At 38.6% G+C, this 17,577-nt stretch overlaps 4 protein-coding genes across 4 annotated transcripts; 1 reads left to right on the forward strand and 3 right to left on the reverse strand.

Moving 5' to 3' along the window:
• Positions 1–94: 94 nt before the first annotated feature.
• Positions 95–1,686, reverse strand: LOC134811336 (uncharacterized). The gene is made up of 2 exons (XM_063818123.1): positions 1,177–1,686; positions 95–1,014 (listed from the first exon to the last, which is right to left on the reverse strand). Exons 1-2 carry the CDS (start codon positions 1,661–1,663, stop codon positions 302–304), a joined length of 1,200 nt encoding a protein of 399 aa, XP_063674193.1. The 5' UTR covers positions 1,664–1,686; the 3' UTR covers positions 95–301.
• A 3,146-nt stretch (positions 1,687–4,832) lies between these two features.
• On the reverse strand, positions 4,833–7,164 carry LOC134811977 (uncharacterized). The gene is made up of 7 exons (XM_063819145.1): positions 7,036–7,164; positions 6,745–6,905; positions 6,394–6,535; positions 6,119–6,222; positions 5,829–5,940; positions 5,539–5,661; positions 4,833–5,377 (listed from the first exon to the last, which is right to left on the reverse strand). The coding sequence occupies exons 1-7, from the start codon at positions 7,097–7,099 to the stop codon at positions 5,220–5,222; spliced, it is 864 nt and encodes a 287-aa protein (XP_063675215.1). The 5' UTR covers positions 7,100–7,164; the 3' UTR covers positions 4,833–5,219.
• Positions 7,165–9,541: 2,377 nt separating this feature from the next.
• LOC134811978 (uncharacterized) lies at positions 9,542–11,918 on the reverse strand. Its single transcript, XM_063819146.1, has 4 exons — positions 10,763–11,918; positions 10,498–10,647; positions 10,225–10,334; positions 9,542–10,098 (listed from the first exon to the last, which is right to left on the reverse strand). The coding sequence occupies exons 2-4, from the start codon at positions 10,577–10,579 to the stop codon at positions 9,808–9,810; spliced, it is 483 nt and encodes a 160-aa protein (XP_063675216.1). The 5' UTR covers positions 10,580–10,647; positions 10,763–11,918; the 3' UTR covers positions 9,542–9,807.
• A 3,705-nt stretch (positions 11,919–15,623) lies between these two features.
• On the forward strand, positions 15,624–16,961 carry LOC134811397 (nose resistant to fluoxetine protein 6-like). Its single transcript, XM_063818191.1, has one exon. The coding sequence runs from the start codon at positions 15,644–15,646 to the stop codon at positions 16,856–16,858; it is 1,215 nt and encodes a 404-aa protein (XP_063674261.1). The 5' UTR covers positions 15,624–15,643; the 3' UTR covers positions 16,859–16,961.
• Positions 16,962–17,577: the final 616 nt, after the last annotated feature.

Raw genomic sequence — 17,577 nt, forward strand, 5'->3', positions numbered from 1 at the left:
AAACTTATCTATAATAATTATGCAGTCATCTTCCACATATTATTGTATTTTTTAAATTTTTTATGTAAGTTTCCTAAGTCTTAAATTGCTTAAATTTAATTTTGTAATAAAAATTCGGAATCGTTTCAACTACGAATCTTTGAACTGTAAATCATTAACAATTAAGTCAATTAAGTAAATTCCGTAACTATTTTGGATAATCCTCGACAGACAAATGTTGTCTGCTGGTGTCAGTTGATCAAGAAAGTTCAAACAAAGTTAAACGGAAGTTTCCCGAATATGTCCGATTGAGCTGTTTAGTTCATTTTTTCTGGCCACTTTGTTCCTGAGAAATCGCTCCTTTTGTCGCCATCTTCACTATCATCCCAACTTCTGCTTTACTTTCTTCTGCCGCCGCTCCTGTAGTCCCTACTTCTGCTTTACTTCCTTCTGCCGCTGCTCCTGTAGTCCCAACTTCTGTTTTACTTTCTTCTGCCGCCGCTCCAGTAGTCCCTACTTCTGCTTTACTTCCTTCTGCCGCTGCTCCTGTAGTCCCTACTTCTGCTTTACTTCCTTCTGCCGCCGCTCCTGTCTTCCCTACTTCTGGTTTACTTCCTTCCGCCACCGCTCCTGTAGTCCCTACTTCTGCTTTACTTCCTTCTGCCGCTGCTCCTGTCTTCCCTACTTCTGCTTTACTTCCTTCCGCCACCGCTCCTGTAGTCCCTTCTTCTGCTTTACTTTCTTCTGCCGCCGCTCCTGTCTTCCCTACTTCTGCTTTACTTCCTTCCGCCACCGCTCCTGTAGTCCCGTCTTCTGCTTTACTTTCTTCTGCCACTGCTCCTGTCATCCCTTCTTCTGCTTTACTTACTTCTGCTGCTGCTCCTGTCTTCCCTACATCTGCTTTGCTTACTTCTGCTGCTGCTCCTGTCATCCCTTTTTTTGGTTTACTGTTAACTCTTGCTGCTCTTGTAATCGCTGCTTCTTTTTTGTCAGCTTCTGTCGACGATCCCGTCAACCTTGATCCTGTTGTTTCTCCTGCAAAAAATAATCGTTTGATTATTAATATTGGTGATTAAATTAAATATAACCATTGCATGTTTGCACGAGCTTATTACTTTAAATTCTCGAATACTTAGATTTGTAAGCTAACGACTAAATTTCGAACAAAGTTTGAAAGAAAGATGGCGCGGTATTTACCTTGAAGAGGAGTAAGTTGGAAGAGGTTACCGATGGAGAGAAATGGTAGTTTCTTTATCAGCTTCGTCTTTAAAAAGTCTCTAAAGCTGGCTACGGTGAGACCGTACGTGAAGAAATTTGCCATAACGTTAGTGAACAGCACAGCTTCTGTCACTCTGTAGTACCTGTTGAAAAATGGCCCTGGCTCCTCAGAATCTGTTTCTAAGAAAGGCCCAGCGATGAAGTAGACAGTAATGGGAAGGAAGGATATGGTGAAGATTGTTGCAGTGATGACAACAGCCAAGGTTCCTTGCCAGCGTATACTTTCCTGCATTTTTTTAGCCACTCTTCTTGCACTTGTCAGCAACAAGATTGTTGCGATGATGATAATTATATTGGGAGTGAGGTAAGCCAGCACAGTGGTGATCGGCATCAGTGTGTTCCATATCTCGGAGGAGTACCTGTAGTTGTACATGTAGGTCCTGCAGTCAAAGACAACATCGTCCATGTCAACGAGAAGGTGCTGCACTGGAACAGTGAGGGACAATATCCAGAGTCCTGCACACAGCTTGTGTATCTTCATTTTAGACCAGGTCCGTGCTCTCAAAGGATATCTCACCAGAAGAAACTTGCCTACTGACATGGCACCTATGAGAAGTGGGCTCGCAGAGAACACCCAGTAGTTGATGAAGAAGCGAATGAATTTGATGACCTCATTAGAACCACCGCTGTCATAAATCAGTGACACTACTACAGGCATGAGCATGCCTATAGCAGTGAACAGATCACAAACAGCTACATGCTGGATAAACACTACGACTGTCCTGTGTAGACGGAAGGCTTTGTACTTTATGGAAGCAACGAGGATTGTGGTGTCTCCCAGAAGAGAAGATATGACTACTAACGTCAGCCAGCTCCCATAGATGTATCTCTCAGCCTCATTCTTTATCCCAAACAGATCGCAGTCATCGTAGTTGGTGGACATTTTTAAAGGAAATGAGTTGTTAAGCGTGTTAACAACGGTTGGTACCGTTAAAAAGTCTTATGCAAGTTATAGAAATATATGGATGTGTACCAAGATCAGACGCTACCAGTGAAAATACAAAGATTTCTAGACATAACCTTGCTATATTACACTTTGTATCTACCCTACTCAACCTTAGCTTTCACGTAATAATGTGACCTAGTGGCTAGTGTTGCTGCATCCAATTCTTAATCACGAGCGTATTTCTGGAATATGAGAAATATAGAAATAAATAGATGTATCTCTCAGCCTCATTCTTTATCCCAAACAGATCGCAGTCATCGTAGTTGGTAGACATTTTTAAAGGAAATGAGTTGTTAAGCGTGTTAACAACGGTTGGTACCGTTAAAAAGTCTTATGCAAGTTATAGAAATATATGGATGTGTACCAAGATCAGACGCTACCAGTGAAAATACAAAGATTTCTAGACGTAACCTTGCTATATTACACTTTTTATCTACCCTACTCAACCTTAGCTTTCACGTAATAATGTGACCTAGTGTTGCTGCATCCAATTCTTAATCACGAGCGTATTTCTGGAATATGAGAAATATAGAAATAAATAGATGTATCTCTCAGCCTCATTCTTTATCCCAAACAGATCGCAGTCATCGTAGTTGGTGGACATTTGGAAAGGGAAAGATTTGCAAAACGTATTAACTATTACAACGGTGATCGGGACCGTTGAATTGATGTGATTGCTGACTTAACTTAAGCTAATGTTTATTGAACATGTTATCTACCAGTTTTTTTTTTTTTTTTTTTTGGAAAACGAAATTAGATATATACAGAATAGTATTACAGGTTATATATTATGAACATCATCATTGCAAAAATAAAACCCAGTCCATGGGACTGAAAAAAATTAGTTGACTTTCGATTCGAAAGAGTTAAATTCTAAATCATCCATGTTAGATAATTCGTAAGTTTTGTTTGAGGTATTTCTTGATCCTCTAATACACAATAAAATTAATTTCCTAATTAAAAATGATAATTTACACCGATAATAATTTATAATATCGTTGTAATTCTGCTTCTTCTTATAAGCAAGTTTGTTGCAAAGCAGTTTCTCAAATGTCCTGGCTTGAGGTCCCATGCCACCCGTTACTGAATAAATTAATGGAGCGAATGATCCGTGCTCTACATTAAGTATTCTCTCGTTGTAGCATCGTGATTTCTGTTTCTCGGCATTCTCCATAGTCTTCTTTGTCGAATGTTGAAGGTAGGAATTAGAATTGGGATTAATTACCTTAACATCGAAAAAAGCCACTTGGCCCGGCCTATATCTACCAGTTAGCTATGTAATCAGATACAGATACTCAACGTAAAAGTACAAACATATGTCTGCCATTAAGATCAGACGCTACCAATGAAAATGCAAAAATTGCACAATTGATAATACGATCACAGGCAGCTGATCTTAAAGATACTTGGATTCCAAACAATTGTCAATTACAGTAATCTAATTGCAGTGGAGCACACTTATTCATATTAAGTCACATGCTCATGGGTTTCTTGAAATTGTTGTTTTCTTGCTTGATGGTAACCTTACTACTTGAAAAACGAGATTCTGATCACATTTTCTATCGAACACGTACCCAGTTAACCACATATAACTAAGATACAGATACTCAAGGAAAAGTTTTGTCTAAGCAAGTGAATGACTTGTAGAAATATGACTTGCAAATGTAGATATCAGGGACTTGGAAATTGTATATGTGCCTAGATTGTATAAATGAAACTCAATTAATATCAGTATAGGTAGCTGGGACCCATTTCTCTTGAATAACGAACTTTCATAACTGTAATTTGCATATTTATTTTCATTTGATAACTTTTGTTAGTTCACTTTGACTTATTAGTGTACGCCTAAGTTAACCAAACCCACTAATGATCATTATTCGATATTGATTTAAAACTTCTTTTGAAAATGGCTTAAAAGTTTTACACTTGAACTATTATTTATTTAGTGTGCCCAGAATTTTGTATTCTAGTTCTACTTGTCTGTATATCATCAATTTTAAAAGTAAAAAGGATCAGGAATATTTAAAATTTATCCAGAAAAGATAAACGTTTCTGTTGGTCTGTTATTTGATTTTTATTGTTCTAGAATACTTTGATGAGCATCTGAGAAAGACAACTGTCAAGAAAGATAGAGTAATAAATAAAAATCTCATAGTCATTATATGGGGAACAGTTGATCAACTTAGAACTAGGGTTCTTGTGAATAATTATACTTGATCTCTAGGATATTGATTAATAATTATGCTTAGGGCCGAGAGCTGTACTTATATACCACCTTCTTATTGGCTGATTATTCAGCCAATGGTATGGCTTATAGTTTGCAGAGAGCTGTACTACAATATACCTTGTCGGACTTTATTAGGGCGGACATTACGTGGGCGGGCATTACACGGGCGGTCATTACTCGGGCAGACATAATGATGGGCGCGACTGCAACGAAATTGACTACAGTTGACTGTTTAACTGTGGTATCACCTATACGGAATTTAATTTGACTGGTCATAATTGATAGGATGGAATTTATGTGTTCGGTTTATTAATGGCGGTAAACCTACAACGACTACGAGGCACCGTGTGTTTAATTAATCAGTTTCGTTTTTAAATAAAAGAGAAAAAAAGACATTTTTTTAAGCACATTATATAACATAGGGTTATAGTCTTACCATATTAACATTCATCTACAATTCTTTATACATGAGAAAACGCTTCATATCATGTAATACTGCAACCTCGGTGCGCCCATCACTCTGCATTAGGAGTTGTGGTTGCTGTGCTGCATGATCTGGATCATCAGTTATAACGAAAAATAACGCACTGTTTAAATTTAATTAATATTTGTAAAATGGTCAGCAGCAGGCGTGAACACTGAACAGTCTACCACAATAAATACATTCAGTAAAGTAGTAAGACTGTTATAAGTAAGAAAACAAACTTGAGCTGAGTACCGACAAAACGTGAGTTCAGGGGAAATGAGGTGAAACATTTATCATAAATAAAAAAGGTGCAAGCAATCAAATCAAAGTAAAAGTAGTGTAGCGTAAGCTAAAATTGGCAGCCAATAGTTAAAATAGTTGTCTGTGGATGAGGCACCAGATGTCACTTTAGCACAAGACAGGAGATCAGTGTTGACCCATCCAACACCTTTGACACAGTAGATCGGGTAAGAATACTTATCTGAAATAGGAAAATGTTATACTTCACAAAAGCCAAAAAAGATATCAATGACGACTTAAACGTCGTGATATCGATGCTCAATCGATGTTTGAGATAAAACTTGTCCTTTTTAGAATTAAATTCACCCCAAAATAATAATAAATCAAGGTTGTGTTGTTTACCTCCAGCACATTCGACGTAAATAGGTTCGTTATCATTAACTGGGTAGTACGGATACCCAGTCTCGTAATTTGGCTGAACACTCAACGTGTGAATTCCTTCATTCAGCGGATAATTGCAGCCTTCTGTCAGGAGGATAAGGGTGGATGATATCGTTACTGATTAGTGGAGACCGATGTCTTATTCAGAAATTGAGTACGCTAACCAGAAAGAATTGATGTTGAAATAAGCCTTTATCAAAATCAATACTACTATGAGAAAAAAAATATGAAAAACTATGATTAATACGAACCCACACAAGTTCTTATATATCCTGTGTATCCAGTTGATGTACATCTGATACCCTGTTTTCCATTGTCTCCAACAGCGTCACTGTACCCTCTTTTACACGAAACTTTAATCTCCTGATCGGACACAATTAATAAACCTAAACTATATTTGAAATACTGATCGTGATAAGATCATACGTTTACCACAATTTCTTTCAGACTGGGAGAATCATCAACATTTCTAATCTAAAGTTCGTCTGAAACTTATAAAACTATAATACCCTCCTCCCTAAGTTCCTCGTCTTAAGATCACCTTGGTGGAGTCAGTGTAGACAGGAGCGAGAGCCAGGTCAGTCTGGTAGGTCATGTCAGGGTAGTCCACTATGTAGTTATCATCCGGCACTTGTGCACAACCAACTGGGTGGTGTAAGTCGTGGTGTTAGGTACTGGTTCAGTACAGCTGGTTTCACTTTTCAAGTCATTTTTACACTGACGAAAAAAGTCGTGGACGCAAACCGCATCCTTTGGTTTTAAGCTGTTTTTGTGGATAAATATACGAAAGAAAACATCTTTATATGAAATACCTACATGCGCACCACTTGTCATCTGCAAATATGTTAGGTGATATGATGCCTTTGGAACAGGTGACGGTGATCTTCTCCCTGAAAAAGATCTCGTTCTTGCTGACTCCATCCACTGCCAGCACAGAGTTTACAAAACTTCTACCCCACTGAATTAAAATAATCGTTAACACCAGAGCAAGTATTTTTATACCCCAATTAAAAATCTGACTTCCTTCATTCAATTTTAGGAACACAAGAAATCGCGAATAGAACCACAAAATGATGAAACAACGCCCCCGAATACCGGGACCCCACAAAACCACATACCATTCACTTCGCACTTCAGACACTACTTGGTAACCCTAACAACACTGACCTGTTTGCAGTACACATTAGCGTCCATACCATCGTTAATACGGTACCCACTCGGATTGGGAACTATTTGCAGCTGGCTACTATAATACGGAGGGACAACACAGTAAGTACAGTTCACTCCCTCCCAACAGTTCTCAGTGGTCCGCTTCGTTACCTTGATCCCTATTATATTATTCGTGTGTCAAGTTAATTTGTTATATAGTTGGTTAAGCTGTTAATCGTGTGGAAAGTAATCAGTGTTACTTAATTTTAAAGTGATAAATCAGAAAAGTAATTGAAGAATAATATTCACCAGAAAGTTGGACGACCAAAACGATCAGAAGGCAAATGTGAACACAAAACCATCTTCGATCCATGTCTTCTATTAGCCATATTAATCGAGTGGCAACGTCATTCTAACTAATTAGCTTCATCCTAAATTGCAGATATTACATTGGTTTAAACGATTTAAAAAGGCACGTTCATAACATTATGAAGGGGAGGGCATGGGAATTGGAAATATTTGGGCAAACGATTTTATTTCATCCATACTTTCTGGAAATACTGAATACATCTAGTTTCTTGATTCTTCTGATATAAAATTATGAGAGACGAGAAAATATAACCACGTCTATATTATCTGATGAATAGTACAACAACTGATATCACTAAAATGTTTATCGTATCGTAACAAAAATGTATGCTTGCATTAGCTGAAGTTCCTAGGATACTTTTGATTTCCCTTTTACAATTTAACTTTTCAAGTCCTTCCCATCCAAAGTCAGGTCGACATATTATTGTCTTTGTTGATGTGGATCCTCTGCAATCTACCTGAAAGAGAATAGCGTTATGAGTCTTGAGGTTCAACTATTTAAGCAAGATGTGGTGATGTAACACAGGAGTTAACATAGATTTAAGCACGGGATCCTTCATTCGGGCTCATGTAATGACAAGCGAAACATTATAGTTGAAAAGTGCTGGTTTCAGAACTATCGCCTGGATTTCACAGTCAAACTGTAGTTCAAACTACCTTACTCGGGAATATTATAGCGGGTTAATTTATGACTGGGAAAATTAATGACCGGGAAAAATATGGCGGAATTTTCCAAAACCCACCAAGCATCAAAATGTATTACTATTAGTTTACCTTACTCGGGAACATTATAGCGGGTTAATTTATGACTGGGAAAATGAATGACTGGGAAAAATATGGCGGAATTTTCCAAAACCCACCACTTTATCCCAGTCATAATATTCCCGAGTAAGGTACCCGCTATAATACTTCCCATACTTATATATTATTGTAGCGACGAAAATATTACGAGTTTACCTTGAGCATAGCGTCAGGTGCAAAAGGTGGTGACCCCACCATGTAGTTAGGACTACCACTAATAGAGCTTATACCGTCTGAAGTATCTACTGGGTGGTCACATCCCGCTGAAAACAAATTTTTTTAATCGTTCACTCAAAGTCACGATCTTTTCTAAAGAATCACACTATACTGGAAAAAGAGGTGTTGCAAGTCAGTCGTATTCACTGATCTGAAGTCTGAACAATAGATGTGTATTCTGGTGGAGAGGTGCTAGGACTGAGGCAACAGTTATCCAATCAGGTTCCACTATTGAGCAATAAAACCCCTCACTTCCCCACTAGAATCCACCTTTATAGAGGGAATGGATCAACTATAATAATCAATACCAGTAAAGATATTACCTACACAGTTGATAAGATATTTGTCGTAACTACCAGACTTGTCACATTTCACCCTCTGGTGCCCATTGTCGCCTATTGCCTGATGATTATAAGTAAGATGACTAAACAATCTAACACTTCTTTTCATTGAACAAAAATATCACTTCTCTGTTATTTTGCTGCTGAAACTTGCAAGAGTTAACCAGAAAACACAAAATGAAAGATATCGCATCACCTGCACATACCCAGGGGCACATTCTAGTATGATCTCCTTGTCAGTGGGAGCCACTGGAGACAGCATCTCATCAGTTCTGTTCACCCCGTCTGGATACTTCAGATTGTAGGACTTATCAGGAATCCGAACACAACCCCCTGTACATTGATTAACTGCTATCATTTACATTTCATTAAGGTGGTGAGTGCTGTTGCAATTGTTACCATGCAACGTTATTATAAATTCTCATCAAAAAGCGTTAAAAAATATTGCCTAAAAGGTGTTAATAATCCAAAAAACTTACGTCTGCACCAATTGTATGTTTCGTTAAAGAAAGGTGGTGTTAAAGTGCCATTATACTGACAATTAATCTCGATTACGCCAGTTTTATAAACTGCTTCTTCGGTGATTCCCTCTATACTGTAGACTTTGTTCACGAATGTCTCCCCGTACTGAAATAGTAGTTTATAATTATATTTATTGGTTGGATCATACGAATTCTCCGATTACAAAAACCATAACCACAATCTGATAATTGCCGACCTAAGTTTAGGCCACATTTCTGTGCTTATAAAAGTTTAAAAGAGCTCCGATGAATTCATATCATAAACATCTTTCCCCATTTAAACAAAAAATACTTACATTTTTACAAGTGATATAGTAAGTTCCGTTTTCGGACAGCTTGTTACCGTTGGGAAGAGGTGCCACATTGAGATATGTTTCATAAATAGCATCAATACCACAAGTAGCGGAGTGTATTTGATGTACTACACCGGGGGAACTTTGTTAATATAATGACTTTATTAATGTACATATTTTTTTTATTCGCCGATTTTTTGATTTCTTTATTTTAACAATGACATTGGAAAGTATCTGAAGAATAACTGGAAAACAAAGAAATTTTTGAAATTCAAAAATAAGAATGCAAAATTAAACGCTTACTTCTAAGTGAGAAGATTGTGATAATAAACCATTCTTTCAGCTTCATCCTATGAGAAATTGGAACTTTTAATTCTTAAAGAATCTTCAGACGTTTGGTTTGTTAACCTGGATATATTTAATGATATCATAACTCCAACCAGACATCACAATGCTGGGTGTTTATCGACACAACTGTAAGTAAAACTTATAACTTTTGATATCTAAAAAGCGTTTACAAAATCATAAGAATATAAGATTTCATGGTAACATGATCACATAGAAAAAAGATACTGCCAGAAGATGGGACAATAAATCAGATCGTTCTGAACCATTTTTATCCTTCAAGTCTAATAAATCAGTCTTTTTGTCTTTTTCATCAGTTTGTGTTGAATTGGTGTTCGAATCCTCAACAGGCGCCACATAATCAGCTGAGCACTGTCCGTCTTGTTGCTCCTTCAACTCCTCAACCCCAGTCCAACCCTTACCTGCCTCACACACCATAGTTACCACAGTGTTCCCCTCGACCCTCTTGTTGCAGTCCACTGTCAGCTGAGAAAGACCTCATTAAACAGCTACTTTTTAGAAAGCCGTGAAAATAAATGTAGAAATAGGAAAAAATACTTTTTGGTGTGCATCAACAACCAAACTACCAGTAAAATACAACAACATAGTTACATGTGTTCCAGTAGGATACGGTGCTTTTCCACTTCCAGCTTTATTGGGAGCTAAAAGAGCTGATCTGTTCAGCAAGTTAAACTCCAAGTTGAACGGAATATCACAACCAGCTAAAAAGAAACGGCTGTGAGGCAATATATACTGCGTTCATCTTTTAATCTTTTTTCATCATTCAAACATCTTAACTTTAAGAGCACAAAGTCGTAAACTCTTGGATACGATCAAGTTAGAATTTGATGGTGCTCATGCTCATGTCACAAATTAAAAACCTACCAGAACAAATGATAGCCTGTGTGTTGTAGCCAGTTTCAGTGCACCTAACTTCTTTGGAGCCGTTATCTCCAACAACAGTCATGTAACCGTTCTGACACGAAACACTTATCACATACAGTGGATTTGCTGATACTGGTGCATGTAGTTTACCTGAAAATGGAGGTTGATATCTTCTTGTTGCTGATTGGTTATGATTATAAGCGTTCGCAAACTTTGCTCTCTAGTTTCCTCCATCTAAATTCATAGCCCTAGATTTATCGCTTACCATATTGTCGGAGAGGATTCTTTTTACGAGACTGCGTGGTGTATCCGTAAGTTACTTTGTAGTAATTCTCAGGAAACTTAGAGCACCCCTCTGAAATCAATCATCTCAAGAAATCAGCCACACCCCTGATTAAAATTTAAGTGAAAATCTTAATGGGACCTCATACATTGTACTTATGGAAGATTCCACTGATTCAGAAATCAGAGACTGAGCTAATTTTCAAAATTATCTGACTGATGAACATTCTATGTAATTAGTTAATATTTGATTACTCAGCACTCAGCACTCAGCACTCAGCACTCAGCACTCAGCACTCAGCACTCAGCACTCAGCACTCAGCACTCAGCACTCAGCACTCAGCACTCAGCACTCAGCACTCAGCACTCAGCACTCAGCACTCAGCGCTCAGCACTCAGCACTCAGCACTCAGCACTCAGCACTCAGCACTCAGCACTCAGCACTCAGCACTCAGCACTCAGCACTCCGCACTCCGCACTCAGAACCCAACACTCAGCACTCAGCACTCAGCACTCAGCACTCAGCACTCAGAACTCAGCACTCAGCACTCAGCACTCAGCACTCAGCACTCAGCACTCAGCACTCAGCACTCTTACTGTTGCACCAGAGTGTCTGGAGGAAGATGTTGGGCTGCATAGCTCCGTTCCGGCAAGTTATCAGAATGTAAGAGGAGAAGAAAATATCCGATACTGACACTCCGTTTATCTGCAGTAGTTCATAGTGTAAAACGCAAATGGGTATGTTGATCAAACATTGAGAAAATAAATTTAGCTATTGAGACTTAGATACAAAAAAACTCGCCAAGTTGGACGATTGGGTGGTTGTTTATCAGCCACATAAAAATAAAGAACGTTTATCATATCGTCCCATTAGACATAACAACAGTTCATCACAGATCAAAAGATTATAGCATACACTGTACATGTGATTCATGAATGTGTATCCGGAGGTACGGCAGAGAACTGTAATGGTGTGACCGTGTTCTACTTTGTTGCCACGTGGAATAGGGATTATGTTTAGCTGTTTTTCGTAGTCGTTAGGAATTGTACAGGAACTGTATGTGGGCCTCTCAGCTTGACCCTGAATGAGGTTGGGGAGGAGGAGGAGAAGGAGTGTGCCCCACAACATCATGCTACCTGCTAGTAAGAAGTCTTAGCTTTTTGTTATTTCAATCAGTTGGTACTTATGGTTCCAGAATCCCGAGGAATTGAGAAAGAAAATAAATGTGCATTCGTATAAATGATCATTTCCTTATTTAACATATCCACGAATTTGATTAACACGGTGTTCATTTAGATATATTGTATTTGAAGTCAGTTTTGAGGACACTATAAAATGTTAACAATTTCACTACAACAAGGGCGTCACAATTGTTGGTTATGTGATCACTGATCCATGATTATCAAAATTACAAACTGGGAAAACTGTCAAATCTGCATGATCATATGCTCGGATACTGAGAAGCTGAAATATATAGCATTATTAGCACTGTAATAAATCAGCAAGATTGAGTGGGCCAGGCCAAATAAATACTTTTCCTGCATATCAACAGAACGGTGACAATGTAGGGATGCCTGATTAGATATTTAAAAAAAGAAGAGTACAGAACGAATTTCAAAAAACGTCCAAGTAAATATTAAAAACTAACAAAACGTACATTACACTTAATAAAATAAAAACAGGGTGCCCGAAAGTTCTAAGAGCGTTATTTTTCCTGAAAACACCAGTCTTGGTGGTTGAATTTCCCGTTGAATTTCCCGTGGAGTTAGCTGTTTTGTTGACGAGAACTGCTTTATACCGACAATCCAAGTTCAGCCAGTCTGGACCACCCACCCAACCTATACCATCTGTACATGTGACTATAGCGCTGTCCTTAAACTTGCCGTTACAAAGAACTGTCACTGAGAATCCTGAAAATTGAAAACTAACAGTGATAGAAAAACCGACCAGAGTTGCGTTCCAGCAATTATCCCAGTGGTTGGGCTCGAAGTTGATTCCACAATGAAATATTGTGCAGACAAAACTATTTCACAGATAATGCATAAAAAAGTTGTTCAGTAATAACCTATTGAATAAGGAGGATCCTTGACCGACGTTATTTGTGGTTCTGGATCGTAAATATGCTTTGAGTCTCCTTCGTCAGGAGGCTTCAGCTTCGGATAGTCACACCCCGCTGAAACGACACAGACTAGCAGATTTTATTAATTTTAATAATAATTCAAGAAGATTTATCACTAAGTCATTGGAAGTTGAAGCAATACTGATAAATTATGCTACATTTTATAAACTTCTAAAATCAATAATGAGTATTTACCGACGCAATGGATGGGAATCCTATCATACCCTCCTTCATTGCACCTGACCCAAGGTGACCCTCTGTCCTGATAGATCCGAGCGTAACCATCGTTACAGTTAAACCTTATTAGTTCCATGGGCTGAGGGTACACAGGGGCTTTATCAGTCTCAGCTTGCAATAGGTAGGTACTTGGGTTTGATATGTTGCCATATACAGCTGTGTAGGCATCCGTAGGAGCTTTAGGACATCCTCCTGTTTAACAGTTACATTGTATTAGGTCAGCTGTGAACTTCAACTTCGGAGCTACTCACATTTTTTAGTGTTTCAAGCTATAATGAATTTTCAGATTTCAGCTTTCCGCGACCCAAATTTCACTGTTTTGACTGAACTTTTCTTGAATGATCATCTTACAAGGTCACTGAGGATGGCGCAAGACACGATTGAGGTACTGAAAGCTTTATTCCCAAAGAAAGATTTGATAAAACTATAAAAGGAAAATCATCAGAATATAAAAAGATATTTTGGAAGATTTTTGAAAAGGAGCTTTCCTGCCGTCCCCTTGACCGAAATTTCGCGGTTTTGACTGAAATTTTGACCAGTGACAAATCAGTGAGGTCGGTGAGAGTGACACAAGTCGCCATCAAGGTACCGGAATTGCAGCATATCCGGTGAAAAATTTGATGCGATGAAAATTTTGAATATGTTCTACCACTTGTGAATATCTTGATAAATGATAATGTATATATTGGTTAGATTGACTGATTTTTAATAGTCTGGCAGTCACCATAAGTATAACTTCTGCATTCACCACGCGCACGTCTGACAAACGCATTCACATAATGACCTAGAAAATTCTCCATAATCTCTGATAATTCTCAAAGTCAACGTGTTTGCAAATTGTGCAATTGTGTCCAAACTTACGGTCACACCAGGATGTTCTGTTGACAAAGAGACTGGGAGCAAGGGATCCGTATTTGCAGGTCAGCGTTATTGCAGAATCAAAGAATATGGCTGAAGTGTAGACGCCTTGTATGTTATAAACAGCGTTGGTAAACGTGTATCCTGGTTCTTTACACATTACCTGAAATTTATTATTTAAGAGATGATTATGAGTCTTTAATCTGTATTATAGCAGCGATTTTCTGATGTTGTCAAATGTTCATTCTCCCTGAAATTATTTGATTAATAAGATCGTGACTAGGTCGTGAAGACGGTATATCTGATAGTACGTTTGTTATGGTGGGGGAAATGATCTTTAAGTTATCAAATTTTCTTTTGTCGGTAATGTTTAATAATTCCGATGAGGGCGATGCTGAGGGGGAGGTAATTACGAGGACAGGGTTTGTAAATTAAGGGGCACATCTAATGCACTACACATAGATTGAAGTTTTAATGTATCGTACGTAAAGTTCCACAACTTCATGAGGCTACCGTGCACTGGCTTAACTACAACAGCCGCGAACTTCCCTTACATTTTATTGCTTGTTCTTTATTGAGCTTCCTTCATAGAGTTTCCAAATCTTTTTCATTTATTGCTCTGAACTTTGCAGGTCTAATTATACTGGTTTTGCGATTCATCGTTTTATAAAACTGACCGAGCCACCGCAGTGGTGCTCTGAGAACAGCTCATGACCAGCATCTCAATGAATGTGTTTAATCAAAGGAATATTGTCCTCGTTTTGATGACTTTGAACGCGGTATTGGCTGTCGCTGCAAGTGATAATTCACTCAACAACTCCCTCCTACACTTGCTGGATAATGAATATCTCAAAACCATCACCTTCCTCGCTAAGTTTAAAGTTTTGGGAGGTCAGAATCCTGATATTGACGATAAGAGAACAGAAATGTGTCTCTCAAAACTTCAAAGTTTGATGAACGAAAGGACTCCAGAGAGTATTGGATTTATGGATGCTGCCGGAAAACCAGGACCAGGTATCATATCAGGTAATCTGATCTGGATGGGTAATTACGAAATGTGCGAAACTCTGAGGAATCTGACTAAAGAAAACTACCGAAACTGTAAAGTGACTGCCTCGATCTCGGTTGCAGGAGTAACCTTGCCTAATCCAGTCAAATGGACAGGGTGTTTACCACCACAGTGTCTAAACGGTAACTTGGACGGTGTCCTACCTCAGTTCAGTGACTGGGTAAGTGACAAGACCAATGGGAGCATCTCATTTAATCCTGAAGAGTGGTCATCAGAATGTTCATCTGACATAAAACTTGATACGGGAGCATATGTAGCTATTACCATTTTCAGTATCATAGGTATTCTCGTAGCAGCTGGAACACTGTGGCACCTTATCCAACCCATCATTCTAAGTCTTAAAGAAGTTGATGATAATGAAGCATTGGAGCTGCTACAATGCTCCAATGCTAAACGTCAACGTAAACAAGATAAAGCTAAAAGTGATCCATTGGCGATAAAGATAATCAGCTGCTTTGCTCTTCAACGGACGATTGGAGAATTAGTATCGACCGAAACTAAGCCAGGCCAGGTGCTGTGCGTAAATGGAATTAGAGTCATCAGCAAAAATTGGATAATCCTAGGCCATTGTGTCTTTTACATGTTCAATGAAATTTCAGATTTCAGTTACCTGTCTAAACTGATGAAACGGAGATCATTCTCTATGGTAGTTAACGCATACCCCTGTGTGGACTCATTCTTTGTTCTGAGCGGGTTCATAGTGACCTATGTGTTGTTGAGGAAGTTGAGAACCCACGGTATCTTTACTCCAGTACAGTGGGTAGTATTCTATCTGCACAGGTACATTCGACTTACTGCTCCTTATCTAGTGATGCTCCTTGTGGACGGTTTCTTATATCGTCAAATGGTGGAAGGAACACTCCAGCTGGATATCAATCGAGCGTCAAGTCATGAAATGTGTAAGGAATACTGGTACACATACATCCTGTATGTAAACAACATTGTTCCCTGGACCCCAAAACACAACACCTCTTGTTTTGGTGGAAGTTGGTTTATTGCAAATTACTTCCAGTTCTTTATCGTGACCCCCATCTTCGTGGTGCTTCTGAACAAGAAACCAATGCTGGGTGTAATGGTTACAATTGGGGCTGTTACATCGTCCTGTGTGCTGGCAGCTTCCCTTACAGCTTACCTTAATCTGGGTCCAACAATGTTACTGGGAAACGCAGGGAACTACTTACTGCTGTATAGAGTTCCGTGGATCAGGGTGACAGCCTTTCTGATCGGTGTGTTGGGAGGTTGGTTTTATTGGGTCTTTGGAGATACCATGACAGACAAGATGAGGACACTGAATGCTTGGAAGAAGTTTGTGTGCGCGGCTCCCATATGGGTAGGTACAGTAGCAACACAGTATGCGGTAGTGTTCGGACTCTACCAAGATATGCTGAACGCTATAGAGAAGGGAATCAACCCCGACCCTTCAGAGAGGATTGTGAGCGAAGTGGATAGTGTCTCTTATCAACTACTGTCGAGAGTGACCTGGTCTCTTGCCTTGACAGCACAAATATACCTTTGTCAGTGCGGACTAGGTGGTGTCATTAACTCGTTTCTCAGTTGGAGCGGGTGGAATGTCATGTCCAAACTCACTTACTCGGTTTACATGGTTCATGTAGGTTTCCTTGGAGTGTTGATGTCCCAGCTGAAACATCCGTTTTATATTGGACCTGATTTCGAGTTTGTAGTGTTTTATTTTGGTGTTACTGCTGTGTCCTATTTGGGTGCAACTGTGCTATATGTTTGTGTTGAACAGCCGGTTGCTTTTCTGGAGGGTTTGATTTTCAAGAGGCGTTCATGAGATAATAAAAACAATGATATACTAGATCTTTTTCTTATTGGTGGAGTTGTGCCTTAATGAAGGTGTAATATATAGTAGTGCATGCAACTGAATTCATTTTTCATTTGGTTCGGTTTTTTTTTCTTGACTCGGGTGGTAATTATGTGCACTGGTTCTATGACTTAATAAAAGATCAGATCGCCCAAAGATAAGTAATCAAACAAAGAAAATTATCATATATATATATATATGATAATTTTCTTTGTTTGATTACTTATAGTTATCGTATATATCCAAAATAATAAGTATATGAAATAAATAAAAGTCCTACCACAGCGGTATCAGAATGTTTGAGGAAGTTGTTTCTCGGAGTTGGGCCTACAATTAATTTGTCTTCCCACCCTTGTGGAACGGGACATGCGTCATACTGAGGTCGTTCCACTGCTGAGCTCGATTGTGCTGGTACCACTGCTGATAAGGCATGTGAATTTAGTTGGTCAACATGTTTACAAGATCTAAAAGTTTCTGTAGTTTTAGCCAGAAGCGTAATATTTATTTCCTTGATACATCCCGTGTCACAAGTACTGTAGACAGTAAAATTATCGATCGACAAATACAATCGTTAGAAAAATATTTTGCTAGATCATCGTAGTTAATCAAAGACTTACTCACCAAAAAGAGCTATCACAAAAATAATTGCCACAAAAATCATCACAGTACAAGACATTGTTGAGAACAGT

This window comes from Bolinopsis microptera, chromosome 2, assembly GCF_026151205.1.
Source record: "Bolinopsis microptera isolate Bmic1 chromosome 2, MBARI_Bmic_1.0, whole genome shotgun sequence".
NCBI classification, from domain to species: domain Eukaryota; kingdom Metazoa; phylum Ctenophora; class Tentaculata; order Lobata; family Bolinopsidae; genus Bolinopsis; species Bolinopsis microptera.